This window comes from Saxophila tyrrhenica (assembly GCF_035928015.1).
Source record: "Saxophila tyrrhenica strain CCFEE 5935 chromosome Unknown scaffold_17, whole genome shotgun sequence".
Taxonomy (NCBI): Eukaryota; Fungi; Ascomycota; class Dothideomycetes; order Mycosphaerellales; family Extremaceae; genus Saxophila; species Saxophila tyrrhenica.
Window position 1 is genome coordinate 498,306 of NW_027041749.1, and position 26,664 is coordinate 524,969.

The 26,664-nt window shown below is 54.4% G+C and overlaps 18 protein-coding genes across 18 annotated transcripts; 7 read left to right on the forward strand and 11 right to left on the reverse strand.

Moving 5' to 3' along the window:
• Window positions 1–5: 5 nt before the first annotated feature.
• Window positions 6–1,706, forward strand: LTR77_009350 (uncharacterized protein; the record flags this gene model as incomplete). Its single annotated transcript, XM_064806578.1, has 2 exons — window positions 6–163; window positions 218–1,706. The coding sequence occupies 2 exons, from the start codon at window positions 6–8 to the stop codon at window positions 1,704–1,706; spliced, it is 1,647 nt and encodes a 548-aa protein (XP_064655395.1).
• A 59-nt stretch (window positions 1,707–1,765) lies between these two features.
• LTR77_009351 (uncharacterized protein) lies at window positions 1,766–3,328 on the reverse strand (the record flags this gene model as incomplete). Its single annotated transcript, XM_064806579.1, has 2 exons — window positions 1,766–3,163; window positions 3,224–3,328. 2 exons carry the CDS (start codon window positions 3,326–3,328, stop codon window positions 1,766–1,768), a joined length of 1,503 nt encoding a protein of 500 aa, XP_064655396.1.
• A 781-nt stretch (window positions 3,329–4,109) lies between these two features.
• Window positions 4,110–4,906, reverse strand: LTR77_009352 (uncharacterized protein; the record flags this gene model as incomplete). The annotated part of the gene is made up of 2 exons (XM_064806580.1): window positions 4,110–4,847; window positions 4,901–4,906. 2 exons carry the CDS (start codon window positions 4,904–4,906, stop codon window positions 4,110–4,112), a joined length of 744 nt encoding a protein of 247 aa, XP_064655397.1.
• An 816-nt stretch (window positions 4,907–5,722) lies between these two features.
• Window positions 5,723–7,248, reverse strand: LTR77_009353 (uncharacterized protein; the record flags this gene model as incomplete). The annotated part of the gene is made up of 2 exons (XM_064806581.1): window positions 5,723–6,831; window positions 6,867–7,248. 2 exons carry the CDS (start codon window positions 7,246–7,248, stop codon window positions 5,723–5,725), a joined length of 1,491 nt encoding a protein of 496 aa, XP_064655398.1.
• Window positions 7,249–7,646: 398 nt separating this feature from the next.
• ESF1 (pre-rRNA-processing protein esf1) lies at window positions 7,647–9,740 on the reverse strand (the record flags this gene model as incomplete). The annotated part of the gene is made up of 1 exon (XM_064806582.1): window positions 7,647–9,740. One exon carries the CDS (start codon window positions 9,738–9,740, stop codon window positions 7,647–7,649), a length of 2,094 nt encoding a protein of 697 aa, XP_064655399.1.
• A 239-nt stretch (window positions 9,741–9,979) lies between these two features.
• On the forward strand, window positions 9,980–10,629 carry POP5 (RNA-binding protein pop5; the record flags this gene model as incomplete). Its single annotated transcript, XM_064806583.1, has 2 exons — window positions 9,980–10,211; window positions 10,268–10,629. The coding sequence occupies 2 exons, from the start codon at window positions 9,980–9,982 to the stop codon at window positions 10,627–10,629; spliced, it is 594 nt and encodes a 197-aa protein (XP_064655400.1).
• A 204-nt stretch (window positions 10,630–10,833) lies between these two features.
• Window positions 10,834–11,758, forward strand: LTR77_009356 (uncharacterized protein; the record flags this gene model as incomplete). The annotated part of the gene is made up of 2 exons (XM_064806584.1): window positions 10,834–11,369; window positions 11,428–11,758. The coding sequence occupies 2 exons, from the start codon at window positions 10,834–10,836 to the stop codon at window positions 11,756–11,758; spliced, it is 867 nt and encodes a 288-aa protein (XP_064655401.1).
• A 22-nt stretch (window positions 11,759–11,780) lies between these two features.
• On the reverse strand, window positions 11,781–13,515 carry LTR77_009357 (uncharacterized protein; the record flags this gene model as incomplete). Its single annotated transcript, XM_064806585.1, has 2 exons — window positions 11,781–12,363; window positions 12,416–13,515. 2 exons carry the CDS (start codon window positions 13,513–13,515, stop codon window positions 11,781–11,783), a joined length of 1,683 nt encoding a protein of 560 aa, XP_064655402.1.
• A 145-nt stretch (window positions 13,516–13,660) lies between these two features.
• LTR77_009358 (uncharacterized protein) lies at window positions 13,661–14,033 on the reverse strand (the record flags this gene model as incomplete). Its single annotated transcript, XM_064806586.1, has 2 exons — window positions 13,661–13,705; window positions 13,761–14,033. The coding sequence occupies 2 exons, from the start codon at window positions 14,031–14,033 to the stop codon at window positions 13,661–13,663; spliced, it is 318 nt and encodes a 105-aa protein (XP_064655403.1).
• Window positions 14,034–14,498: 465 nt separating this feature from the next.
• Window positions 14,499–15,166, reverse strand: vma16 (V-type proton ATPase subunit c''; the record flags this gene model as incomplete). Its single annotated transcript, XM_064806587.1, has 4 exons — window positions 14,499–14,811; window positions 14,867–14,958; window positions 15,019–15,053; window positions 15,106–15,166. 4 exons carry the CDS (start codon window positions 15,164–15,166, stop codon window positions 14,499–14,501), a joined length of 501 nt encoding a protein of 166 aa, XP_064655404.1.
• A 280-nt stretch (window positions 15,167–15,446) lies between these two features.
• On the forward strand, window positions 15,447–16,337 carry toa2 (Transcription initiation factor IIA subunit 2; the record flags this gene model as incomplete). Its single annotated transcript, XM_064806588.1, has 4 exons — window positions 15,447–15,490; window positions 15,548–15,695; window positions 15,753–15,863; window positions 15,918–16,337. The coding sequence occupies 4 exons, from the start codon at window positions 15,447–15,449 to the stop codon at window positions 16,335–16,337; spliced, it is 723 nt and encodes a 240-aa protein (XP_064655405.1).
• Window positions 16,338–16,769: 432 nt separating this feature from the next.
• LTR77_009361 (uncharacterized protein) lies at window positions 16,770–17,514 on the reverse strand (the record flags this gene model as incomplete). Its single annotated transcript, XM_064806589.1, has 3 exons — window positions 16,770–17,164; window positions 17,222–17,398; window positions 17,451–17,514. 3 exons carry the CDS (start codon window positions 17,512–17,514, stop codon window positions 16,770–16,772), a joined length of 636 nt encoding a protein of 211 aa, XP_064655406.1.
• A 334-nt stretch (window positions 17,515–17,848) lies between these two features.
• Window positions 17,849–20,407, forward strand: GEF1 (glycerol ethanol, ferric requiring protein; the record flags this gene model as incomplete). The annotated part of the gene is made up of 1 exon (XM_064806590.1): window positions 17,849–20,407. One exon carries the CDS (start codon window positions 17,849–17,851, stop codon window positions 20,405–20,407), a length of 2,559 nt encoding a protein of 852 aa, XP_064655407.1.
• Window positions 20,408–20,477: 70 nt separating this feature from the next.
• Window positions 20,478–21,128, reverse strand: LTR77_009363 (uncharacterized protein; the record flags this gene model as incomplete). The annotated part of the gene is made up of 3 exons (XM_064806591.1): window positions 20,478–20,671; window positions 20,726–20,891; window positions 20,949–21,128. 3 exons carry the CDS (start codon window positions 21,126–21,128, stop codon window positions 20,478–20,480), a joined length of 540 nt encoding a protein of 179 aa, XP_064655408.1.
• Window positions 21,129–21,476: 348 nt separating this feature from the next.
• On the reverse strand, window positions 21,477–22,181 carry LTR77_009364 (uncharacterized protein; the record flags this gene model as incomplete). Its single annotated transcript, XM_064806592.1, has 1 exon — window positions 21,477–22,181. The coding sequence occupies one exon, from the start codon at window positions 22,179–22,181 to the stop codon at window positions 21,477–21,479; it is 705 nt and encodes a 234-aa protein (XP_064655409.1).
• Window positions 22,182–23,045: 864 nt separating this feature from the next.
• Window positions 23,046–24,123, forward strand: LTR77_009365 (uncharacterized protein; the record flags this gene model as incomplete). The annotated part of the gene is made up of 2 exons (XM_064806593.1): window positions 23,046–23,075; window positions 23,200–24,123. 2 exons carry the CDS (start codon window positions 23,046–23,048, stop codon window positions 24,121–24,123), a joined length of 954 nt encoding a protein of 317 aa, XP_064655410.1.
• A 494-nt stretch (window positions 24,124–24,617) lies between these two features.
• LTR77_009366 (uncharacterized protein) lies at window positions 24,618–25,706 on the forward strand (the record flags this gene model as incomplete). The annotated part of the gene is made up of 3 exons (XM_064806594.1): window positions 24,618–24,688; window positions 24,750–25,568; window positions 25,622–25,706. The coding sequence occupies 3 exons, from the start codon at window positions 24,618–24,620 to the stop codon at window positions 25,704–25,706; spliced, it is 975 nt and encodes a 324-aa protein (XP_064655411.1).
• Window positions 25,707–25,863: 157 nt separating this feature from the next.
• LTR77_009367 (uncharacterized protein) lies at window positions 25,864–26,493 on the reverse strand (the record flags this gene model as incomplete). The annotated part of the gene is made up of 1 exon (XM_064806595.1): window positions 25,864–26,493. One exon carries the CDS (start codon window positions 26,491–26,493, stop codon window positions 25,864–25,866), a length of 630 nt encoding a protein of 209 aa, XP_064655412.1.
• Window positions 26,494–26,664: the final 171 nt, after the last annotated feature.

A 26,664-nucleotide genomic window follows, 5' to 3' on the forward strand; every position in this document is an offset into this window, starting at 1 on the left:
CGACAATGCGCGGACCTTCGACTGCGGCACTGCTCGTGCTCGCGAGCATATGCTACGACACGACCTTCTGTTTGGCGCAACAGGACCCATTGAAGGAGCAAAAGTCCAAGGACAAATACAAGGCAGCATGCCCGGCTTATGAGCACTATGCTCGCACTGCACAGTAGGTCACTCTTTTCGAAGTTCTAGTCGACGATTCGTACTGACAGTGTTCTAGCCCGCCATACAGCAATGGCCCGGGAAAGCTGCCCTTCCAGCGACCATCGGAGCATTGCAGGACATTCGAGTCGGACCTGGTAGAGAAGACGATCCGGGACCTGAACGCAAGCATGCTGGACCGTGACCTTGCAAGGATCTTTGAGAACGCTTTCCCGAACACACTGGATACGACGGTACGGTGGCATGTCGACGGCAAAGAAAAGCAAAAGAAAGCCCACATCTTCAGCACGGACGACGAAGACGCCTGGCAGGGGGCGCAGAGCTTCATAGTGACAGGCGATATCAACGCAGAATGGTTGCGGGATAGTACCAATCAACTCGCGCAGTATCAGCGGCTGGCCAAGCACGACAAGAGCATCTTCAATCTGATCCTAGGAGCGATTGGGACGCAGGCGGAGTATGTTATCGATTCTCCTTACTGCAATGCTTTCCAGCCACCACCGCCGAGCAAGCTCCGGCCCAGCGACAACGGGCAGGGCGACTACGTGCATCCGGCATACGAGCCGAACTCCGTCTTTGAATGCAAATACGAACTTGATAGTCTGGCTCACTTCCTCTCGCTGGGAAACCAGTTCCACGCTCATACTGGATCAACGGCCTTTCTGACACCGCGCTGGTACAAAGCTTTGGACAGTCTTCTGAAGGTTCTTGATGAACAGAGCAGCTCCACGTTCCATCACAAGGGCGGTTGGCTTCAGCGAAATGAATATCGATTTCAGCGGACCACTGTTACTGGCACCGAGACGCTCAACTTGGCGGGTATTGGCAACCCGCTGAACTACGGCACTGGTCTTGTCAGGTCTGCTTTCAGACCGAGCGACGATGCGACGATTCTTGGCTTCTTCATCCCAGCCAACGCCATGATTGCTGTTGAGCTCAAGCGGGCAGGTGAGATTGTGTCTTCAGCAGGCTCTTCCGGTATTGGCAAGGACTTGAAGGCCCGTGGCGAGACTATCGAGAAGGGCATCTGGGAGCATGCTGTCGTCGACCACAAGAAGTGGGGAACGGTGTTCGCTTTCGAAGTTGATGGCTATGGCTCCACTATCCTGATGGACGACGCTAATCTGCCTTCGCTCCTCGCATTGCCTCTCCTCGGTTTTGTGGACAAGAACGACGAGACGTACCAGAACACGCGCAAAATGATCTTGAGCAAAGAAGGCAACCCATACTTCTTGACCGGCCGCGTCTTCCAAGGTATTGGAGGACCGCACGTCGGCTTGCAGCATGCTTGGCCGATGTCTTTGCTTGTCCAAGCAATGACGAGCGACGATGACGAGGAGATTAAGTCACTTCTAGCATACGTCAAAGAGGCTTCGCCGCTCGGCCTCGTTCATGAAAGTGTGAACGTGGAGAGGCTGAAAGACTACACGCGCAGTTGGTTTGCGTGGGCCAATTCTGTCTTTGCCCAGACAATCATCGACCTCGCCGAGAGAAAGCCGCACCTTCTCTTCGGAGCTGGAAAAGACAAGTATCTCGTTGGTGGATGAAGCTTTTATGCTGCTCTCGATCTGTTATCTGAGTAGCCGCGACGCATCGCCAAACCGCATTATCTGTCCTTCCTCCACGGCATTCTCGGCTTCCCACCGATGAACAGGAAACACAGCACCGCAGTGATCCCGCATATCACCGCAAGGACGATGTTCATGTTGCCGTACCCGATCCGCTCCTTAAGCTCCCCGGCCAGCTCAGGACCGATCGTCAGGCCGAGGTTAAACATCATGCTGTTCAGGCCGTACAGCTGCGCGTAAGGCCCGCTCTGACCGAAAAAGTCCTTGTTGTGCTCGTGGAACTTCTCGACGACGGAACCTGCCTCCACAATGCCTGGCGCGCCGGTCCCCGAGAGTCCGATGCCGAGCAGACCGAGCAGGCCGCCGTAAAGCAGGATTTGATGGAGTCCACCCTCGTGCGGTAGGCGGAGCAGGACGAGTACCGGAACGAGGTAGATGAAGGTGATGACGCTGACCCATTTGGTCCCACTGCGGTCCACGATCCAGCCGGCGAGAGGACTGCCAATCAAATCCACCAGGCCGAGTGGCAGGAACATCAATCCCGCTTTCAAAGAATCAAAGCCGAAAAGCTCTCGCGAATGGGTCGTGACAGTCGCGTCGCAGCTCCCAAGCAGCATGGCTTGGATCAATGCGAGCCAGAGAGACGTGAGGAGAGCTGGGTTGGCGAGACATGGTATGATCGGGGCGACGCGGGCGATCCTGGATTTTTCCGCAGGTAGTCGGTACAACTCAGCTTCTTCCGCCTTGTTCTTCTGCAGTAGTGGCTGCTGCTCTCCATCCTCCTCAGTCCCATTCTGCTGTTCTGTATCATCATCATCATCGTCCGGCGTAGTCCCAGGCGTCCACTCGCTCGTTGGGTCCTGCGTCTCGTACCTGTACGCCACTTTCTTCTCGATGACCAGACTTCTCAACAAGAAGTCCACCATCAGCACCGCGAGGCTGACTCCTAATACGCCGAGATAGCCTGCCTTTTCCCATAGCAGACCTCCAATCATCGGGGCCCATATCGCTCCGGCTGAGAGGAAACTGAAGAGCGTACCGACCGTCTTGCCCAAATTCGCAGGGCCGACAGTTTCAATGCAAAGCGCCAGTCCAATAGTCCATACGACTCCAGAACTGACACCCTGCAGCACCCTCGCGATCACGAGTACCGGTACCGTCTCCCCAAGGAAAAGCAGGATAGTAGCGCCCAGCAGTACAGCCAAACCAAGCAGGAAAGGCGACTGCCGCGTCGAGACCTTATCAGCCAGAACTCCAGCTACCGGAGACGAGCAAACGGACGCTCCGGCGTAGGCGGCGAGGAGACCGGAAGTGTAGCTTTGGACCTGATCCGGTGGGACGCCGACCCTCGACTCAAGCAGAAAGGGCAGGATGGGAACCAGAAGGCCGTAGAGGAAGAGGTCGGTGAAGAGGGCTATGCCGATGGTGAGGAGGATCTGTTCAAACGTGTTAGTATTTATCTAGACTTGGATGATGTTCTGTGTTTGTGGACTTACGAAGATGGTATTACTTCGCCATTTCAAACCAAGTGGCGGCTGGGTGTAGTAGTTTGTGATCTGGAGAGTGTTGAAGCACTTCTGCCATACCGTCAACTCGCCCATCTTCGCAGCCTTGACAGGGCCTGCGGATATACAGTTGCTGCTCCTGAAGCCACTTGTTTGAAAGAGGTGGAGATGTGATGTGAATATTTCGCAAGTCACCAAAACTTAGATTTGACGCCTTTGATTGCGGGCGTGGTCGTTCCTGCACTGTAGACGTCACTGAATCTGCGGGCACTCCTCTCCAAAACTTAATTCCTCTTCCTCATGTTCAACTTACGATGATTACTTAATAAATTAATACTACAAGCCGAAACATGAAGAGCAAAATAGTTCATCTGTACAAGAAGTGGCTGGTAACGAGTCCCAGTTGTTGGACTCATTTCGGAGGACAGTATCAATCGAAGCCTGTCGAAGCTAATTTACAGAAACAGGGTGCGGACGAAGGCTGAAAGGCTGCATAGAAAATGAATGCCTCTGAGCGAGTCGATGGTACTTTCCTCATTTCACTCCCATCATTAGAAGGTGTCAACCTGGCCCGATACATCAAAGCGACATGCCCAATAACCTTGCTTCGAGCTGGTCTAGAACAGTGCATCGTGGCATTGCGTGGTCTCGGTTATTGCGAAGCTATGTGAAGCGTTCGAACAGGCAGAGCAAGACGCTTGCAGTCATTCTAGCAGGTTTGGATCCTGAGCACCAGGTTAGTGGCTGCTACAACGATGGCGTGGCCTGGTGGCACGTACCATCGCCCGCAACTTCGCTGTCCTCAGCAGCAAAGCAAGACGGCCGTATCTTCTCGCGTCTCCTTCCAAAATCATGACAGCTGCGACGCAAACCAGCTTTATGCCTCCCCCTCAAGCTCCAGCAACTGATCCAGGTTCACCCATTTCCTCAGCCTGTACCCATCGCTGTACTGGATAGCATCTCTGCGCAAACCAAGGCTGCTGAAATCCCCCTCCAGCGAACGAAGGCTCTTGATGGCGTGCTGGCGGGTGTGCTCGTGCACGGGATTAATGTGCACCATTCGCAAAGCGCGCATTTTCTGCCGATTCAAAGTCTTTAGATACCTTCGCAGCATGACTACGCTGTTGGCCTCGAAGACATTCGCACCGTAGAAGACCGGGAGAGCCTCATCTCGGACTTGCCGGCTGACGCGGAGGAGTGAGAGCTCACCGGGGTGTGGTTTGTAGACCTGGAGAAGAATGGGGTGGTCCGTAAGGAGATTGTAGCTGTAGATTTCGTTTCTGAGTTCTGGTGGCAAGCTCAAGAATGTCGTGGGGCCTTCTGCCTGCAGGGCGTCGTGTCCAGCAAGAGGTGCTTCATCGTCTGGAGGAATTGACACTGCTTCCAAGTCTGTAGTTGCCTTCGCAGTGGCTTTGGCAGGCTTGCGTTTCTTCGGGATTTGTTTGTTGACAGCTCCAGCCTTCCGCTTGACGCCCGCCTTGGAGGGTGCTTTGACTGGGGGTGCTGCCTTAGCAGGACTGCTTTGGGGCGTGACAGTCTGTGTAGATGCGGCTGCTTGGTCATCTGCAAGTGTCGTCCTCCTCGCAGGGAGCGAATTGGTCTTTGTGCGCGTTGACTGGCGGTGGAGTCAGTCGTTGTGATTATGCGGTCAATGAACGTGAAGCATACCACCATCGTGTACAGACTCAATGGATCATGGAATCAGGTAGACGAGTGTATCGCTGAGCGCATCACGATGGAAGACTAATGGGTGTAAAGGTGCCCGTTAGTGAAGTTGATGCAAAGTCGAAGATCCAGCAGGCAGTCGCGCTGGCTTCACCCCGCCATTGCGAACCACACCTCAGTCCGCCAAAAACCACAGTCTATCACATCAAGGGGTACAGTTGGCAATGTTGATTTTAACACAGATCGTGGTTATCTGAAGTTTGGCTAGCTTTTAAGCTTCATCTGGAAAAACCGATCAAGAACGTTCCCAGGAGCGAGGCGTTGGAAGTAATGGCTACATGTAGGCTTATAGGCGGCGGACATGAGCCTTCAGTAATTGCATTCGGCGCCTGACCGTTCTGGAAATGGACACACGTATTGCTGGTGAGGGAAGCGTGGAATGGAGCAGGCCGGATGGCACTTCTGATCATTTCGCCATGTGTTCGTAGTAGAGTAATTTACCCAACGCCAAGTAGGCTCTCCATCCTTTCGCAGACGCACACTCCTTCGCGGCTTGGAAGGCTTTCCGATCTAGTCGCTATGGTCAGCCATCCCAGCGTTGATCGAAGCCTCACGGTAATCAGATTTTGTCCCCACCTAGGTCTTTACCTCGCCTGGTCGCCCGGACTGGCAGAACGATACCTTCTGTAGGAAGATTTGCGAGAGGCTGCCAGAGGTCGCCCAACTCGCTTTGTGAGAAGGCGGTTGAGCCATCACAGGTGTCGCTCAGACAGTCCGCTGCTGCTTTTGATCAGATCGTAAAGCTGGGCAGGGCGGAACGGCAGCTTAGTCCTCCTCACTTTCTTCCTCGCCTTCCTCATTGTCCTGGTTGACCCTGTAGTTCCCCGTCCTCTGCTGGCTCCTGGCTTGCTCTCTCGGCGCTGTAATGGCAGGACGAGGCTGCTGTCCCCTTGATGACAGCGCACGTTGATCATGCCGTGTTGAAGGCTGGCGCGATCGGCCTTGGTGTGCACCCCGCGCAGAAGATAGATCTGCTGCGTGATTCACGTCTGCGGCGGTCTGTCTTCCTCCAGCAGGATTTCGGTTTGGCGGGTTATACCTGCGATTCTCTTTGGAGACATCCTCATCACTGGCCTCCTCTTCATCATCTTCGCCACTATCAGCTTGTCGGCCCTTACCATTGCCAGTATTTTCTGACGCAACGATCCTTGTCTCGTGACTCATGAGCTTCTCCAAAGCCTCTCGAGTTGCCGAGCCTCGTGAAGCTGTTCTTCCAGACTGGTACACCTGATACAGTTCCCCGTCCATGGCGCGATATTGGAACAGTTCGCCAGATTTTGCGTCTCGGTACCATCGCTCAAGGGCTGTATCCATCTTTTCGATATAATCACTGCCCTCCGTAGAACTGGCATTTCTGGCATTGTGCCGGTCCGGTTGTCCGCTGGAGGAGCCGGGGACTTGTTGGTCAGACATGGTGGAATGGTCCCGGCTACGGTGCCGGCTGTCTTGAGGTGGTTGATCGCTGGTGGTTGCATCACTTAGAACCAGCTCTTCCGGCGGGGAGATATTGATCAGTTCACGCGTGACATCATTGGCATATTTTCTGCTGATCGCTTCCGCCAGTCGGGCGCGAGCACTCTCGCGGCTTTCCCCTAAGATCAAGGGCATGAAAACCCCGAAGAGACCGAGCATGCTGTAGGTCTCGTCTTCAGGCTCCTTGGTCTTTCGATACCTAGCCCAAGACATCACTTCGCGAACGGGATGTCTTTTGATCGCTGAAATGTCGTGTAAAACATCCAGAGGTACGTGTGTGATGCTTGAGACTGCCTGATTCAACGGTGATTTTCGGTATGTATCCGCTTCGGCAGGATCGAGGGACAACGTCCCACTCTTGTGGCCGATGACAGACAACTTCGGTTCAGAAAGACTACACTCTTGGGAGCAACAAGCTCTTGCAGAGTCCACCCACGTTTGAACCACACGCTTCTAGCAAACTCTGAGTCGACCTCTGTAGAGAGAGATTCGACATCTCTCAAGTAGGCAAAGCATTCAACTGCATTGCGATACCACCGGAACATGGAGTTGATAGCTTTGGCCACCTCGGCTGTGTCTCTCTTGTCGATGCAACAGCTATCTAACCACAGCCATTCGGTGTCAGGCCGAACCTTGCGGATGAAGTCGCAGAATCCTTTCACTTTCATATAGCCTTCGCTCGTCCATATCTTGTGGCTTTTGAAGTTTTCAAACGTTGCCTCGTTGTCACCCCATCGATGTGACACGATGATGTAGGGCGGGGTGTCTTCGGTCGTGAACGTCGCGAACTGAAGCGTTCGCACGTTGAGGAGGCGCATGGTGTATAGATCTGGTATCGCAGCAGCACGACTGAGATCTCGTGCTGGGAACTGTCGCTATCGAGATATACGGGTCATAGTAGGATTGAAGTGGTTTTTGGTGGTTCGACAATGGCAGTGCAAGAAACAGCGTCTTGAGGCATTTCAGTGCGGCACGAGAAGGCTGAGCTCTCGGACTTCAGCTGCGCTCGTGATCATACCACAGCCTTGTAGCCTTGCTCTTCATGCATAAACCCCGCTGTGGCGGATACTGACCAATGGATCAGGAAGCACAAGCACAAGTTCGGCGGCGAATTTGATGTGGCTTCTGGGAGATGAGATGAGATGGCTGTAAGGCATCTTCTTAGAGCGATTGGAATGCGTCAAGGGCGAAGCGAAGGATACAGCCTCCGACCGGGCTACTTCTTCGACTTTGAGCCTCCCTTCAACCTCTTCACAAGCCCCTCTAGCTCTCCCTTCCCACCAGCACCCTTAGCCGTCTTCTTCTTGTCACGAGGCTCGCCAACCTCATCATCTTCATCAACCTCCCGCAACTTCCTCTTCTTCCTGCCCTCCTCCAGTAGCTTCGACATCCCTTCCGTCTTCTTGAACTTCGGATTCGTCGGATCAATAGCATACTCGTGACTCTCAAACAATGCCTTGAATCGTGGGTCTTCCGTCTCCATCGTGAAGCCATCCTCGTTCTGCTCAACAATCCTCTTTTTGCTTTTCTTATCCTTCTTCTTACCTTTCCTCCGAGCCTCCTTCTCTGCCTTCTCGATCTCGCGCATGTCAAAGTGCTTCGTGCTGTCGCCTTGGTCTTCCACCATGAGCAGCTCGAGCTCTGCACGCCGTGAAGCTGCTTCTTCGTCCTGCGCGGCTTGAGCTGCAAGTTTCTGCTTGCGAGCATCCTTCTTCGCTTTCTTCTCCGCAGCAGCGGCAGCTGTGGGGTCAGTAAAGAATGGGTCATCGAAACCTTGGTCATCAATCGCAGCATCTTCCTCTTGATCATCCTCCTCTGCTGCCTCAGCAGGTCTCGAAGCCTTCATCTTCTCCTTCCGCTTTTGCTTCCTCTCACGCTCTTTGCGAATGTACCGATCTCTCGTGCTTTCCTCATCCTGCGGCTCGTTCTCGAACACGCTCTTCTCACCTGCACCGCTTCCGCCAAGACCCGAAGTGAAAGTGATCTGCATGTCTCCGACTACCTCGTCGCCCTTCTTCTTCGTTGCTCCGTCGGCCTTGTGCGATTCCGCTGCCAGTCCGAGCGCAGCTCTCATCTTTGCTCTCTCAGCCTCCCGCTTCTTTGCTTTTCGATCTTCAGCTGTGGACTTTCGGGAAGCCGTGCTCTCAGCATCACTGGAGTCACTACCAATGTATGCCTGAAGATCATTTTCATCCATCTCAGCTCGCGAGAAGGCCCGCTTCTGCACTTCCTTCCTTGTCGGATCATCGTCGTCCCAGGTTAATCGTACGTTGGAATGCGTCAGTGCCTCTGTGCGGAAGTCGTTGGGCCTGTAGCCGTCTGGCAGCTTCGTGCACTCATCTCGAGGCTTATCGTCATCAAACGAGGTCTCGTCAGGAATGAAGCGGAGGTCAAAGAAGTTTGCACTGGTAAGGTACTCGCGACCATCCATGGAGTCGTAGATAGCCTTGGCGGTTGTCTTGTTCGAGCAAGTCAAGACGGCATAGTGATACCGCAACCGTTCAAGCTGATATTGCCGAAGCTTCGCAGTGTCGAATTCATCACCTTCGTTGACCTGGTCTTGTTGTAGCTGTCGTTCGATCTTCGTATCTCCCTCTTCGTCGTCTTCCTCGTCGCTGCCTGATTCATCATCCTCCGCATGTCGCTTAGAGCTGGCGAAGATCTCTCTCGGTGGTCCCTCTAGCTCCTCGCGCTGCATGCGCTCTTGTCCGAACTCGCTTGGGTATACTCTCACACTCTCGATCCGTCCGTCAACTGGCACAAAGCTGGAGGCAACTGCCATAATATCTGAGGCTCTGAGATTGTCCCAGTCCAGATTGACAGCTGCGATTCTTCTCGACACCTCGCCCATTGGGATGCTCTCCGTCTGCTCCTGGCCGGCAGTCTCCTCCGCAAGCTCTGCTTCATCTTCGCTCTCCTCGTCCGATGCGCTCTCTTCTTCAGACTCTGACTCTGACTCAGAGAAGCCACCCTCTCTGGCCGGATCCCGCTTCTTCACCGCCGCCTCGGCTTCCGAGTCCTCGTCGTCTTCGCTGTCTTCTTCTGAGCTACCAACCACTTCCCTTCCAAACCTCTGCTTTGACTTGGACTTTCCGTCGTCCTTCTCTACCCTGTACAGCCTTTCCAGTTTCTGCTTCCCGCTTTTCGGGTCAACCTTGCGTCCATATCGATCGACAGTGGCCTTCTGGCGGAAGTCTCGGTCCTTGAATATGCGCTTGAAGCGTGGATCGACTGCTGTACGACCTTCTTTGCGATTCGGTAATCGATATCGTGGGTCAGTCGACAGAGCGTCGAAGCGTGAGTCAGCCATGTTGCCAGATCGCAAATTTGTGAGCATGTGAAGTTCTGCAGCTTCTTCTTTGGGAATTATGGCTCGGAAGTGCTTTTTGCCCCGCAAAGTTTTTCACCGCCCGCGGCTCCGTTCCGCTACTTATTTCACGAGGACAACCATTCACTGCAGTCAATCTACCTCTGCGGCCACTTGGATCAAGTAACCATGCGACATGGCGAACTTCCGAAGAGAGTCTTGAGTCTCTAATCTGGCTCACAATGGTCCGCGTAAAGCATCGTTACCTGCTCGTCAACATTCTATACCCAGACGACAATACATCCTCAGGCGCAACGACATCAAAGGGCCAGAAAGATGTACCGTACGCCGTTCAGTTCCACAAACCAACGTCAGACCGAGTCGATACTAGAATGTTCATGCAGATGATCCGAAATGGTGTTGCGGACCTCTTTGGAGACTACGGATCAGGCATGACTGCTGCCAGTCTTCAAGGTACCCCCGATTAATACACCGACTCACGTACCACATACTGATTGAGCCTCACATAGTCAAGTACTTCTCGCCCGCAACAAGTACCGCCATCATCCGAGTGGCAAGGGACCATTACCGTCTGGTCTGGGCAGCACTAACGTTTACGACGCAACTGCCCAAGCCTGTCAACCAACCCTGCTCCATCCAGGTCGTGAGAGTGTCTGGGACTATCAAGAAAGCCGAGGAAGAAGCTATTCGCAGAGCTCAGGCTAGTATTCGCAGAGCCCAACGAAGCGATAGCTCGAAGCCTTTGAACTCTGCTTCTGGGGCCCCTGCCACGCCTGGAGAGATGCTGGATTCTATGGGTCTTGACGACGACCGATTTGCCGACGGCATTGAGGATGCAGATGAAGGCAGCGATGAGGACGACAGCGGATGAGGCAATGACTTCGTGAAACACTGGTGCCAAGTATCTGACATGAACGCCAAGCGAAGGATTCTCCTGTTGCCTGGGTGATTCCAGGCCTCAGTCTCACTCTGGGCGGGCGGGACGACGGCTTTAAGAACACCATCGTCGCCGTTGAGGGCCTCTCCGATCGAAGACTCACGATACTATTCGAGCCAAGCCTGAACATTCAGAAGCATGGCAACAGAAGCACATACACCACCCAACCCGGCCATCTGCGGACAAGACCTGACCTCCCGTGTCGCTATCATCACTGGAGCGTCCAGAGGCTTGGGACGCACCATCGCCTTCAAACTGGCGAGTCGTGGGTGCTCTATCTTGGGCACCTGCTCCAGCAGAGAAACTCTCCACCATCTGGACACTTTGGCGGACGAAATTGCTGCCTCGCACCAAAGCTCTTCGTCCACCACACCCCCGCCCAAGGTGGTAGGCATAGTTGGAGACGTCTACTCTCCCACCTGCGCTGAGCATATTGCGGACGCCCTTGAGAAGCACTTTAGCAGCGGAGTCGACATCTTCATTAGCAACGCTGCGCCAAGATCGATGGCCAGAGTTGGTGCGCTGAACGCCGAGCACATACAGACCTTCAACACTGGTATCATCCAGACGCCTGCGCTGATTGTTGATGAGCTGGTGAAGCGCAAGATGTTCAAGAGGAACTCCAGGATTCTGCATATTTCTTCCGTGAGGTCGAAGAAGGTTGATTTCAGGACGTAAGTTCCAATCTCCAAAAGGTGCGACATCCCATGGCTTAAGCTAACAATAGAGCAGTCCGATGTACTGCGCAACTAAAGCCGCCACAGAAGCACTCGTCCGATGCTGGGCCGATGCCTTTGGCGGCAAGAACCCGGAGTTCGAGTTCATGGCCGGAACAACAGCCAACACAGTGTTGGTTGGCTTGACTCGCACAGAGCCGGTCAAGGAACTACCTCAACATCTGCTTGATTGGGTCTTGAAAGAATGGGAGCCCTTATGGTCGATGCCGAAGATGGCGGAGCCGGAAGATGTGGCGGACATTGTGGGCTTGCTGTGTAGCCACGAAGCCAGATGGATTACGGGAAGCGTCGTCTCTGCCGATGGTGGAGGGATGAAGATACTGTGATTGACGGGATAGTACTTAGTATCTACATCTCGCTCACCATCTTGCCCATCAAAAGCGCATCGCACTTCTCCCCCTTCCCCACCACCCCATCCTTCATCGGCAAGCACAACAGCGCATTCGCACCCTTGAAACTCCCGATCGCCGAGCTGCGCTGAAAACCCGTGCTTGCCGCCCAAAGCTGCCCGTCCGCTTTTGCCTTGACCATTACACGATGATACTCCGCCCTCTTCCCATCACACCGCACATCCTCCTCCAACACCACCTTGGCATTCGGCAAGCCCACGGGACTGATCCCGCTCATTCGATGCAGCGCCGGCAGAACAAAGAGATGGTACGTCACCACCGCGCTCGCCGGATTTCCAGGCAAGGAGAAGACTACTCGCTTCTCTCGCTCACCGGTTGAGGAGGGCTTGAAGGGTACAGTGGCGAAAGTGGTAGGCTTGCCAGGTTTCATCGATACACGGCCGAAGTGGATCGTGCCGCCCAGCGAGCGTTCGAGGGTGGGCTTGAGGAGGTCGAGTTCGCCCATCGAGACGCCGCCGGTTGTTATGAGGACGTCGCAGGTGCGGAGAGCGGTGCGGAGGGTGGATTCTAGAGCGCCTGGTCTGGGGTAGGTGTAAGCAGGGTGACCAAAGGGCGGAATGGGGATAAACTTACTTGTCTGAAGCAATTCCGAGATTGATAGCCTCGAAGCCAGAGCCACGAATCGCAGTGAGCAGGGTCGGACGATTAGTATCTCTCACTTCACCTAAGCGCAGGTCGCCGTCTCGATCATGAGGTACGATCTCGTCGCCCGTGCTCAAGACGCCCACGACAGGTTTCTTGTAGACGGTAACCTCCTGCGTTCCTACTGAAGCCAACAAGCCGAACTCGCCGCCTATCGCTGTGATGCCCTCACCTTGCTTCATGATCGTGGTGCCTGATTTGACATCGCTGCCGACTTCTCGAACGTTCTCGCCAGGTTTAATGTCGTCGGTCAGGATCTCGACCTCTTTCTCCTCTTGGCCATCGTCGGTCTTGGAGCGGAGGACGGTGTCTTCGACCATAACGACTGACGTAGCTCTGGGCGGTAGAGGTGCGCCTGTAGTGATGCGAGCGATCTCTCCTGATTTCAGCTCCGGTACCTCGCCTGGCTGTGCGTGCGAAATGCTTGTGACCGGGAATATGCCTTTTGTTCTCGGTACTAGGACGTGACTCGAAGCAATGACCGCGTAGCCGTCGACTATGCTTGCTCTGAAGGCTGGCACTGCTTCTCGGGCGACAACGTCTTCTGCCAATACAGAGCCAACGAGATCCTCGTTGACCTTGTGCTTGACTATCTGCGGGACAGGAACGTTGTCTGCGATCTGCTTCAGGGCATCGTCGACCGAGAGCATTGGGTATGGCGACTCTCGATATCGCCTCGATGGCCCGGCATTGGGGTCGTTGGAGACTGCTGGCCGATCGCTAGGCGCGGTGTGAGCTTTTGGTCCGTGGTGCCCGTGTCCGTGGCTATGTCCATGTCCGTGGCTGGGAGAATGATTATGACTATGCTGGTGGCCGGCTGACTTTGGTTTGTTACCTGGGACGCCGGCCTCTCGCTCTAGCTTCTGCACACCACCAGCGTGGAGCGATCTGGAGTCCGCGCCGGCAGCCTGCTGACAAGCATGTGGTAACTGCTTGATGATAGAGGCCAGATTCTCCTTTGCGCCTTTTGGTGAGCCAGGTAGGGTAACGATCAAGGTATTCTTGCGGACTCCGGCTACAGGACGAGACATGATGGCGACTGAAGAGTATGAGCGTAACCCCATTTAGGTGAATACAGTGATTCTTACACGATGTGACTGCTAAAGATGCTGCGAGCATACCGTGCCTTGTTCTCATGAGCACGAAGTAATGAAGAAGGAAGGGAGAGACTCGTACTCACACCAATCCAGGAGCATGCTTCTGTATCAGCGGCGTTACTGCCTACCTTTCATCAGTGACCGTGGTCGCTACTAAGATTCAAATAAGATATACGTACCTCAGGCGTAACATCCTTCCTCGCGAACCCAGTGCCGCCGCTGGTGATAACAAGGTTGGCATACTGCTCGCCATCGGTTCGCTCGGTAATTGCTCGTTGGATCTCTAAGACGTCGTCGGGCACTATGACAGTGTCGCTGGTGTCAAAGCGGCCACTGGCTTCAGATTCAAAGGTCTCGCGGAGACCCGGTATACACTTGTCTGTAGAAGGGTCGTTACTGGCAGTCTCGGAGATGACAATGATCGAGGCTCTTAGTTTAGGAGGTTCAGACATGGCTTTGTGCTTACAACCGGTCAGACAAGTAGAAGCCTTTTGAAGACTTCGAAAGATGAAGTCGACGTCCAGGCCTTGGCGACTACCAGATTGAGAAGGCATGAACATGGAAGAAGTGAATACAACCACACATTTGTCCAACGTTTGATGCTTCAAATCCTACATACAGTACATATACACATCTCAAGAGCCCGCTACGTGCTTCTAATGCTCCGCACACTCCACCAAACGCCTCCGTGTGGCGACCTCCCCGTCCAGACCACACCTCGATCTCTTCATCCGTCTTCTCCTCATCATGAGCTTGAGAACTCCCCTGCAGCTCCGCTCAACAGCAGTCCGATGATGAGTCCGAAGAGTCCAAGTACCGACGAAAAGATCTCAATGACCAGGATCTTCACGAATCTACGGCATGTCAGCACTGTCCGCACCATGACTTGTCCGTCCCATCGCTCTTTCGGTGCGAACTTACAGACTCGGATCCGCAGCGTCCGCCAATGCCGCACTACTCCCATTGATGCCCACGCTCACACCACAGATCAAATTGCACATGCCCACCAGCAGTCCTGACCAAAACAGCGCGTAGCCCACGAAGTAGTTGTCTCCGCTGTGTACCGCTTCGGTGCCGACCTGTGATATCTTGGAGGAGAAGACGATGGACATGATGACGCCGTAGATGGCAACGACTTCGCAGAAGATGATGGAGATGAGGTTCTTGGTGCGGATGCGGGGGGCTTTGACGCCGCCGCCGAGGATGGAGGTACCGGTGATGAAGATGCCCCTAGGGATGGTCAGTAGGCGACCGTAGAGGAGATGTTGGTGGTTTCTGGACTGACCATGCTGCTCCTACTACTGACAGGCCTATGCAGAGTCCGATGCCCATGTCTGCCCATGCGTAGGGGGATATCGATTCGAGGAATGCGCCGACCTATCGTGCTCTTGTCAGGGTGTTGCTTCATCGTATGTGCTGCACATGATATCCTCGTACGTTGAATGCCTCTCCCTCGCCATTGAAGAGCATATCTAGATACCTGTTAGCTGGTCGACCATGTGCGCGGTGCTGCATGCCACGTACACAGCCCAACAACGACAAGAGCGGAGGTGACTCCATAGCCACCGTATGAGTAGCCGCTCATGGCTTCAGATGTCGAGATAGAAGTGAAGAGAGCAAAGTGAATGTCGCTGCCTCCCTCTTCGTCGCATCTCAAGACGAACTGCTCTTCGAGATGTACTAGCGCATCGGAAGCGGACTCTCCCGCGCCGAGCCGCCGATCTGCCCGCAGTCCACCATATCACTTGCGCTTCAGTGACTACGACCTCTCCTCCTTCACACCACCCCCCTGCTCAGCAACACAACCGCCGTCACAGTATCATACTCTCCAGCAGCGGGAGGACAGCAGGAAGAACGCAGAGAAGATGACGGCACAGGGCCAGCACTACGAGCTGTACCGCAGTACATCGTACGCTCACTGCCTTCACAAGCAGTCATAGAACCTACTAACACCGTGCCTCTGCAGCGTTGGGATCGCGCTGGCTGACACACTCGATGACCTGATCAGCTCCCGCCGCATCGAGCCCCAGCTCGCGATGAAGATCATGGGCACCTTCGACGAAGCCATCGCGAAAGTGCTGAATGAGAAGTTGAAGGCGCGAATGTCGTTTAAGGTGCGCCTCGCTGTGGCTGCTGGAAAATCTGGAAAGTGGATAACTAACAATCTATAGGGCCACCTCGATACCTACCGCTTCTGCGACGAAGTCTGGACCTTCGTCATCAAGAACATCCACTTCAAGATGGAGAACTCGAACACCTTTGATGCCGAGAAGATCAAGATCGTTGCATGCATGGCGAAGGAGAAAGTGTAGAGCGCTTCTTCTGAGTGGGTGCAGGCGGTGGAAGCTGGACAACGGGCAGAGGACGCTCGACAGCAAGCGGAGACCGCTAGACTGGAACGTGAAAGTCAACGTGGCCTCGAGTGGTGGTACCCGGAACCGAAACGCGCACGCAAACAGCAATGCGAACGGGACTACGGACAGGAATGGCATGAGCAGGTACTGAGATCTCAAATTGATCGTGAAAGCAATGAGCAGGCGTTGGCACATCAACCATTGAAGTATGAGAAGGAGGTCAAACTGGAATCGCAGTACGAAAACGTGCCCGTCTTCAAGCTGGATACGGGCAGTGGCAATCATCAAGGCACAGGCGCCCCTCCCGGCCTGAAAAGGGAAAAGGACGTGAAAGATGAGAGTGGCGTCACCAAGCACTCGCTCTCGGACTCGTATTGGATTGAGATCAAAAAAGAGAGATAGCTTCGAGGGTGCTGCAGACGGGGGTATCGCTAAGGAGGCACATTCATTTCATAGCGTCGAGATGCCAAGCTAGAGTCAGGAACTGATACCCAGGAATCCATGACAGGAGGATATGCGTGCATTCTCGTATGGTCTGCTTCATTCCTGATTTTTCTAATACCGTCAATCGTTGTGCATGCTCCTCACAGGGGTTGCGCCGCAATCGGGCAGGCAGCAATATTCCCATCCGTCAAGCCATACGCATTCCACGCTGCGCGACAGAATTCAATGAGACCGTTGAAGTCATACCCTCGTGCATCCCGGCAGCCAGCATCATATCTTCGCCGTGTGGGCTAAGCGTCATGTTCATAGTACTGGACAGAACAAGGTAAGGAGGAACTTCGTCCACCCCCAGTAGTTCCATAGCAAAAGGCCAGGCACGATGGTAGCATCTCATCTTCCCGTATGCCCATCCGCCCCAGGTCCGGAATGATGCACTACCACCTCGTCATCAACATCCATGCGATCCCCACCCTCCCCCTTACTCGCCCCGTTCGTCGCCTGCGCTTCCACTTCGAGCTCACTCGTCGGTATGACGACCTGCGGGTACGCAGACGTAGTGGGAGGTCCCTCGGGCGCAGGAGCGCGGCTGGGCATCTCGTCTATCCGCATCTGATCGCCTGGACGTTGCTCCCCGGGTGCTTGTCCCTCTGCTGCCTCGCCTTGCGGCCTAGCTTCGGCTTGTTGCTGGGCGCGTCTTTCGTTCGCTTTGTGCTGGCGGAAGGTGGTAGTCTTTGGTACGACGTCGGTGAGGAATTCGAGGTTCTCGACGCGGGCTACTGCGTTCGCTGTACCAGTCTCTATTAGCACTTCCCGTCGTGTTCCAAGTAAAGGTATAGGCATACCTATGTCCCGGTATTGGATGTTCCTCCTCGGCTTCTTCTCGCTCTTGACGACGTTGTGGGACTGCTCGACGAGGTGCTGTAGGAACATTTCGGCGGCAACCGTGATCATGAAGGCGGCATTGTTGGAGCAGTTGGAGATGTCGTCGTCGGTCGCTATGATCTTTTTTACGCGAGCGACTGCGAGAAGCTGGTTAGCTTGTGGTCAAGTTCTCATGGGGGAGAGGCATACGAGGGAGCGCGACGGTGCCTGTGACTTCTTTGGAGGGCTGGATGGGGGTGTTATTGTAGGGCATCGTTGCGGTTGGTGGGTGGCCTTGTTCTGTAGCAATTGGTATTAGACACAACTCTACATTACGCGACACGATGAAGCGGCTTTGACACGTCGATCGCGTGTGATTGATGGCAACGTCGCGTGGTGGGATGTTCGTGTGAGGTCCCGCTCAAGTAGGCAAGAGGCTAAAGCAGAGCTTGGGCCTTTCACATGCAAGACCCTGGATCTCACTCACTCCTAGACCTCATTCCTCTACATACAGCACACCAAGACCATACGATCCAGCCTTAAATCTGTAGCGACAATATGACGAATGACAACCCCACCTAGCGAAATTTCCGAACAATGCACTCACGATGAACCGCCGCAGCATCTCCTTCTCCGAACCCACCCCCGTCCCGCGCCGCTCCAACAGCTACGCTACCTCCATCTCCCGGAACTCGCGCAACCTCACCCGTCGCATCTCCGGCCTCAGTACCAATGATCTCGAAGAAGCCGAAGTGCCCCTCGATCCAGTAGAGCATGCGGTAGCAGAAGAGATCGCGGAGATCAAGCGATATGAGGACTTTACGACCATCGACTGGGTGCAAGATGCGGCGCGAGAGAACTTGAGACGGAAAGCCAGACGCCAAGAGCGCGCGGGATTCTTTGATCAGAAGGGGAAGTTGGCGTGGAGGAGGACGGTGTGGGAGGCCTACGATGCTGGACAAGGATGGATCGTGGTTACCCTGATTGGGATCGCTATTGGATTGAACGCAGCTTTCTTGAACATAATCACCGAGTGGCTGTCGGATATCAAGCTGGGATACTGCACGACGGCTTTCTACCTCAATGAGTCGTTCTGCTGCTGGGGCGCGGAGAGCGGGTGCGATGAGTGGCATGAATGGAGTGGATGGTGGGTGATCAACTATCTGCTGTACATCGCCTTCAGCACGGCTTTTGCGTTTACGAGCGCGAGGTTGGTCAAGTCGTTCGCGCCGTATGCGGCAGGCTCGGGCATCAGCGAGATCAAGTGCATCATTGCTGGTTTCGTGATGAAGGGCTTCCTTGGATTCTGGACACTGCTCATCAAGTCAATTGGACTACCACTGGCCATTGCATCTGGGCTGAGTGTTGGCAAAGAAGGACCAAGCGTTCATTACGCGGTGTGTACCGGCAATGTCATCAGCCGGCTATTTGGCAAATACCGCCGCAATGCTGCCAAAACGCGCGAGATTCTGTCAGCAACCGCCGCTGCTGGTGTCGCTGTGGCCTTTGGCAGCCCCATCGGAGGTGTGTTGTTCAGCTTGGAAGAGATGAGCAACTACTTCCCGCTCAAGACGATGTGGAGGAGCTACTACTGTTGCTTGGTGGCCACCGCAGTGCTGGCTGGCATGAATCCCTTCCGGACCGGACAGCTGGTGATGTTCACTGTCCGCTACGACCGGGACTGGCACTACTTTGAAGTCATCTTCTACATCCTCATCGGCATTTTTGGCGGTCTGTATGGCGCTTTTGTCATGAAGTGGAATCTTCGGGTGCAAGCGTTCCGGAAAAAGTACCTCTCCAAGTATCCGATTGTCGAGGCTAGCTTCCTTGCTTTGGCTACTGCGATCATCTGCTTCCCGAATATGTTCCTGCGAATTGACATGACGGAGAGCATGGAGATTCTGTTCCTCGAATGCGAGGGCGGGCACGATTACGACGAGCTCTGCGACAGGCAGAATCGGGTACAGATGATCGTTACGTTACTTTTGGCGACAGTCATCCGCATAGCGCTGGTCATCATCTCTTATGGCTGCAAAGTACCGGCTGGCATCTTCGTGCCTTCAATGGCTATCGGAGCTTCTTTCGGACGAATGGTCGGCATCTTGGTGCAAGCGCTGCACGAGCGGTTCCCCGACGCTGCTTTCTTCGCAGCCTGCGAGCCGGACGTTCCATGCATCACTCCTGGAACGTATGCCTTCCTGGGCGCGGGCGCGGCATTGTCTGGAATCATGCATCTCACGGTATCGGTGGTCGTGATTATGTTCGAGCTCACAGGTGCTCTGACCTACATCCTGCCCACTATGATCGTCGTCGGCATCACCAAAGCCGTCTCTGAACGCTTCGGAAAGGGCGGCATTGCTGACCGAATGATTTGGTTCAACGGTTTCCCATTCCTGGACAACAAGGAGGAGCATACCTTCGGCGTCCCTGTCTCACAGACCATGACCGCGCATCCCACCGCTCTGCCAGCCACTGGCCTCACCATTCAAGACGTCGAGAAAGTGCTCACCGACTCCAAATACCAAGGCTTCCCTATCATCGAAACTCCCGAGAGCACAGTTCTGATTGGCTACATCGGCCGCACAGAACTCCGCTACGCCCTCGACAGAGCTAAGCGCGACCAACTCGCGTCTCCTCACGCCATATGCAACTTCACCCCTCCTCCCAGCGGTGCTCCACGTGCCTCTATCACCTCCGCCACCTTACCACCCATTGACGTTGAGTCCTCAGAAGACACTACTGTCGACCTCTCCCGCTTCGTTGACCCGACACCGCTTTCCGTGCATCCTCGACTCCCACTTGAGACTGTGATGGAGGTCTTCAAGAAACTCGGCCCTCGCGTCATTCTAATCGAGCACAGGGGCCGGCTTATGGGGCTGGTCACAGTGAAGGATTGTCTGAAATACCAATTCCAAGTCGAGCATGCGCACGAAGGGAGCCGGGAGGCTCTAGGGCGGAAAGAGAGGCAGGAGGAAAGGGTCTGGGACGTCATGAAGCGAGCGGGTGGGTGGGTTGGCGGAAGGGTAAGGGGGTTAAGTGGAGGGCGATTGAGGCTAGGCGAAGGAAGCCCTACGGCAGCGTCGCCGGCGGGAGGTATTAACAGAGGAGAGCGCAGTCCAGGCTTGGATGGAGAGGTTGAGTTGGAGGATCGGAGGAATGTTGTATGATACTGTATTGACTTTGCAGGGTTAGCGTGGTGTACGTGGAATCATTACTTGTACATCGTTCGGGTCGAAACTACGTTTTCGGCTTTCGTCTTCTAGAGCTCGCACTATCTGCTCCACCGACGCCAGTGCTGCTTGCATCCTCTCTCGCTTTCAATTCCTCTTTTCCGGTCTCCCTCTGCTTCTCCCCCTCTGCAGCACCTTCATCCCGCCTTCCAATGATCACAGACCCCGCCACCAGCAATGCAGCACCTACCCACCACAGCCCTACCTAAAGTCAGCACACCACTCTCCCCAATATTGCAAAGGCGGAAGACTCACCAGGCAGAGTCTCCCCAAACACCGCAGCCCCCAGCAATGCGGTCAAGACAAAGTTCGCACTCGTGTTGAGCACGCTTACTCGCACAGTACTATTCGCCAGTGTAAGGGCGCGGGTGAAGAGCGTCCACATGATCCCGTTGAAGGTTAGGTTTAGGAGGAAGAAACCCTGCGAGCCTCATTAGCAAACGAATGCTTGCAGTCGTTGAGACGTTGGTTTGCTTACAATGCGAACTACAGATTCTACTACATAGCTTGATTCATCTTGTCCTAACAATCGGGACACGCTGCTTGCCCAAGAGGTCGTGAGATGCGTTGTGGTGAGTTTGGCGAAGACGCCGTTGAGGGCTGCGCAGCCGCCGGAGAGGATGGCGTAGAGGAGCCATTGTGATTTTGAGGAGGACATTGTGGAGAAGGTAAGATGGGCTGTGTTTGAGGAGGATTGGAAGAGATGGAAGGGGATGTTGCTGCTATACCGTCTGTGCTTACGCTAGCTGAGAAAGGAAGGCGTGCTGTTGTTCTCGATGAAACACATGCGCTTTGTAAAACCCTATCAACCGAACATCAATTGGTCTTTCGACTACGACCGTAAAGGGTGCGAACGTAAAGGATCCTCGGCCTTTCTACCGTCCATCGACGGACTCCATGCGTACCTCGACTCTTGATCACCTGGGAGGACTGTCTGCCCGACCTGGATCCAACATCCGTTACACTTCCACGCCACCATCAAGTCAGCGACCTTCCTGTCGCTCTCTCAGCACCGCTTCAGACCCTCCTTGTCGTGCTCGTGTGCAGCATTCTGGCAGCGGGTGGCGTCGCTTGGAGCCCCCTGCCTCTGGTACTTTCCATAATCCCTCTCTACCCTGATCAAGTTCAACCCGTCCCCATCGACACGCGGAATGGAGTCTTTGACCATAAGACCGATACGTCTGGTCGCCCACGAAGAGATCCGGAGCATTTCAGTATCGCTTTTGTACGTGGCTGCATCCACCAAGCCTTGCCACACGGCAGGCGGAGCGCTCGGTACCATGGTGGCCATATGACCGCACATGTCGTCCGTCTCATTGGGGTGCCGCGGGTACTGCCACAACAGGAGATACTGTCCGGTACTCAAAGTGATCTGGTCTGAGTCGCCCTCCTCTGGACCCGAGCCCAGAGCCTCATTGCCAATCCTCAGCCGGTAGTCGACGAACATCTCATGTCTACCGTCCCACTGGATACCTAGGTGAATAGGAAGATTCTTCCAGGCATGCAAGTGCTCTGCGTTGTCGAACTTGACGTACAAGACTTGAGCGTTGTCCTGGTCGACGGAGACAAAAGGTGTCTGCGAGACGAACCCGGGCTGGTGCGTGACCAGCTCAGAGAGCGTCTCATAGTACCCTAGTGCCTTCGGGACTGATTCGGCATGGTATTTGCCCTCGAAGCAAATGAAGACTTCCTGGTTGTCCGACTGCGCCATGACGAAGTGTTGATAGAGCTGGCAGGAGAAGAGAAGAAGTGTCGTGAAGATACCCATGACTGCTGGTGAGGTGTTGGGAGTGTACTGATTGATTGCAGTTGGGATAGTGTCAACACGAGGCGAGCAGATCGAGTGGGAAGCACCCACATAAATAGGCACAGTGAGGAGAAGGCAGCTCAGCGCTGGAGCCACAGGAAGCACGGAAGAGCGCAACGGTATGCTTCGCTTCCTAAGCGCATCTCGATTGTTCATTTTACGAGCTGTCACTGCACTGACAGCGGCACGACCATTGCCATACTACCTTCCAGGACGGATCGGCCGCTGATCGTTGCCGTGTCATCATCAATCTACGCTCCCAGTGGTCTGTTGCGACAAGTTGGCTGTGGTGACTCAGCACTCAATGGTTTCCGATCGCGACTGTACGTCAAATCACGTGAAATGATTACGGAAACATTGATTATGGAATCGACTTTCGGTCCCCTTCCAAGAAACCTGGTCTCACACTTCTGGGGAGCGTTACTACATTGACGCCATACTGGACGGCACATCAACCACCGGCCAATGGCAGACTACTCTCGGGCTACGCGCAAGGTACGGGCACCCGTAGTACCATTACCAATGGAAAGGACTGGTATGCACAGCGATTAATAACACACAAGCCAGCTCGGCACCGTAGCGATGTTGCTAGCAAGCAGGAGTCATAAAGGGCGGTTGCCAGTGACTGCTCAGAACTTTTCATTTCATTCACTGCTCGATCAAGGTTTGGCTCCCCTATACACGACAGGAATGTACTCTGTCTGGCCCATCATCCTCTTCGGGTTCACGGTCACCAAGACAACCTTAGCACTACCTCAAGACACCACAATGAGTTCATCGTACAACAGATTCGACGAGGTAAGCATTGATGGGCAAGAGGGATTCTCCGAAACGGTGAAGATTCATTGGCACTTCGAGCCTTTTTTACTCCTGTTCACAGTGCTGAGATCACTGCTGACTCTTTTACTCTTCCATTCTGTAGAGCTATACGGCAGCAGTCCGCCGGTCACTGGCAACCTTCCACGAGAACTTAAGCAAAGGCCGACTGCAAGACAATGGACCTCTGTTCACGAAAGATGTACAATGGAACTTTGACGGGTCACTTCTCATCTCCAGGCAGTCCGCTATCACAACCCTGCAAGCCGTTGTCAATGGCATCTTCGACGATGCAGAGGCAAGCGATTTATACCTCATCGTGGACGGCGGAGTGGGTGCCGTTCTATTCGAACTGCGTGGTACTCCTAGTGTGCCGCAGACCGGCCCGTTCGCTGGACTGGATGTTGTACCCGGAGCTCCGCTTAACGTTCGCAGCGCTGAGCTGATGGTGTACAACGAGGAGGCATTGGTTGAGCAGATCAATACGATCGATCCATTGGCTCTGCTCCAGTCGCAGCTCACTGGCGCATCTGAAGCGCCGCCATACGACAGCACTTTCACTCGCCCAGCGAACTCACAAACGTCATCTGCATACCGCGATATGCTTAGACGCCGCATGGTCGCACTTCATGAGAACGTCAACTCGGGGCAGGCTAGTCGCAATGCGGAGATGGCTGACGAAGGTGTCGAGGTTGTCAGCACCGGAAGGGTTTCGGAAAAGGGAAGAGATGCCTTCGTTCAATTGGTCTCCTCGCATAATGCTGGCCAGGGTGCTTTCCTGAACAAAGTCTTCCACGATGGCTACACTCTTGCCGATGGCCATCTTGGTGCGATCGACTACGTCTGGCAGGCAGCACAAGAGAGTGCCTACATGGGCATAGCTGCCGATCAGTCGAAGTCGGTTCGCATGAGAGGCATGTTGTTCTTGGAGTTCAATGAGGAGGGTCTGATTGTCAAGGCCACCGATGTGAGCGATGAGAGTGTTATTGGTACCCAGCTGAACTTGACTGGGCCGTTTCTGTACCCTTGAGCAAGCTGGAGCACGATATGTTCGGTGGAACAGCAACTGACCAGGCGGGGCTTCTCCTTTTGCTCGAAAGATCATGTGATCAAGTGGTCAGTGCATCAGTGCGCCATATCTCCGAGGTTTATTGGCAAGATGTTGTATGTGATTCTCATCTCATCTCAAGATCATGGTAGAGCTTTCAGTATCACTTCCATTCTCCAGCGGTATTCACGTCCGCGCATAATCAAGACCAACTCGCTGCCCGGAAGAATGGGGAGGGGTATCGTTGCGAATGTACCTCCCTTTAGGCTCAGCTGCAGCTATACCCCTGCCTCTTGTCTACCTCAACTCGTGCTATCTTGAACGGTTCGAGAACGTGCAAGCGACCATGTCAAGGCCATTCTCATTCGGATGAGGTCTGTTTACGAGGACATGCTGTACAGGGCCATGATCCAATTCACACGCCTGGGCTTATAATTCTGCTGGAACACGACTGTTGAGCAGACTTGATTCGAGGCATGGCGAGTGCGAGCAACTCACGAGATCAACCGTACGAACGCCGGCGAGAGCAAGTGCGTAGAGCGCAACGGTTCGTAAAGCCCCTCAAGTGCAGTTTGCGGAACGTAATGATTGACACAATTGACTTCCAGGACACATCGCGAGCGCAGGGCAACTTATGTCAAGGGTCTGGAGCACGAGGTAGCAGAACTTCGAGCTCAGAATGCTGTCCACGAGGCCGAGACTGTCGCTGTCAGTTCGCTGATCCGTCAACTGCACCAACTGCTCACTGCCAACGGCATAGCCATACCACCAGAGCTGCAGAGCCGTGTTGATGTTCGAGTCCGCATGGCCGACGCTGAACTACACGGCGACACGGAGGCCACGCAACGGCTTCGGGTGAGGCTTCCAGCGACTGCTCCCACAAGCTCGTCTGGCTCCAGTGCCACTCTATCACAAGCTTCTTCCGATGCTGCTACGGTCGCGGAAACCAGCATCTCGGTCACGGCAGGACCCAGCGATCTACGTCCAGAGTTAGATACGTCGCTAGGGGGACAGACGGCTGTCCAGCCACGCTTACCCACCACTACGCAACTTGGCGTTGATTTCGTACTCGCCCTGGAGCATGTCTGTCTACACCACCATGACTTCATCTCTCCTGAACTCGAGGAGGAAGGAGACGAAGGCGCCACGGGACACGCGAGCATGCTTCAGCGTCCCGTGATCCGCTACGCTCCTCCAGCTGCCTTCAGCCCGATGACATTTGGTCGTCCGGCAACGACACAGTGGGGTGTACCAGCCGTTGAGCTCGAGACGTTGCTGTCTCTGTCGCGAAGGCTGGAGTTGTCTGATGAGATCACGCCGGTGCAGGCCTGGCAAAGGATTCTCGCTCACCCGAATTATAACGAGCTCCGGCCCGGCGCTCTGGAAGCTTTGTGTCAGCAATTGGTTCCGGAAGTGAGGTGCTACGGGTATGCTGTTGGAAGGTTGAAGCACTGTGGCTGTCTTACTGACCGATCCTTAGATTCGGTGCAGCCATTGGAGAGGCTGTCTTTGTAAATGCGTCAGAAACGATGTGGTCCTCCGTCGCGATGGAGGCGAGAACTTGATTTGGACGAACATCAAGCCATTCCATTGTCGAAGACTACTTCAGATGCATCAGGCACGGCCTCGTCTCATAACGATTCCTCCAAGAGAACATCACGGTCAAGACCTCCGATCCACTTCCCCGGGTGGTTCAGATACGTCTTCAGCACTGTATCTGTCTCAGTCTTCTTGCCTGACCCCTGGGGTCTCGCTTGGTGCTTGACGCCGCTCTACCTTGGTGTAGTCTCTTTCCACCCGAACGCAAGTCACCGAACCGCTATCAGCTCGAATAGCATTCATGAACCGTGCTGCATCGAACGGCGTTCGCCAGCCCGTCAACCACAGCAGGCCGGTCTCGCCTTCGTACTCGTCAAAGTCGACCAAGCCGTTCCACCCATCACCTCCAGCGTCGCGGTCGATCAACGCTTCAATGCCATGCGCAACCTGTTTCTCAGCGTCCTTGGGTTTATGCACCATTACCATGATCCTAGCCATCCCATCCTCGTCATGCTCAATGCCATCGTGCGTTTCGGAGGGCCCAATTCGAAGTCGATACCAGCTGTAAACGTCAGAGCTGGCTTTGTTTTGAATCCTCAAATGCGTCTCCTCGTTCCGCCACCGCTTCAAGGCTGCTACGTCCTCCCATCTTGACAGCGTCAGGCTGGTGTGCTTGTCTGATCGAGACACAAAGCCGGACTCATCCGTGAAGCCGTCGATTTGCTTGAGCTTTGGTAGCAAGGTGTTGTAGAAGCGTCCAGAGAGTGCGTTCTTCTCCTCTGGGACTGTTCCTTCGAATGCTGCGTAGTACATGATGAAGCAGACTGATCGCTATGAGCATGACTGAGGAAGGTCGAGGGAGAACTTCGTTCATCAAATACTTATACATCGGCGACGGCGCAGAGAGCTTACGCCAGTGGCTCGAGAACATGATTCCGTAAGCTTGGGGCGGTACTTTGGGTACCGACGATTTCGTAATCTGCT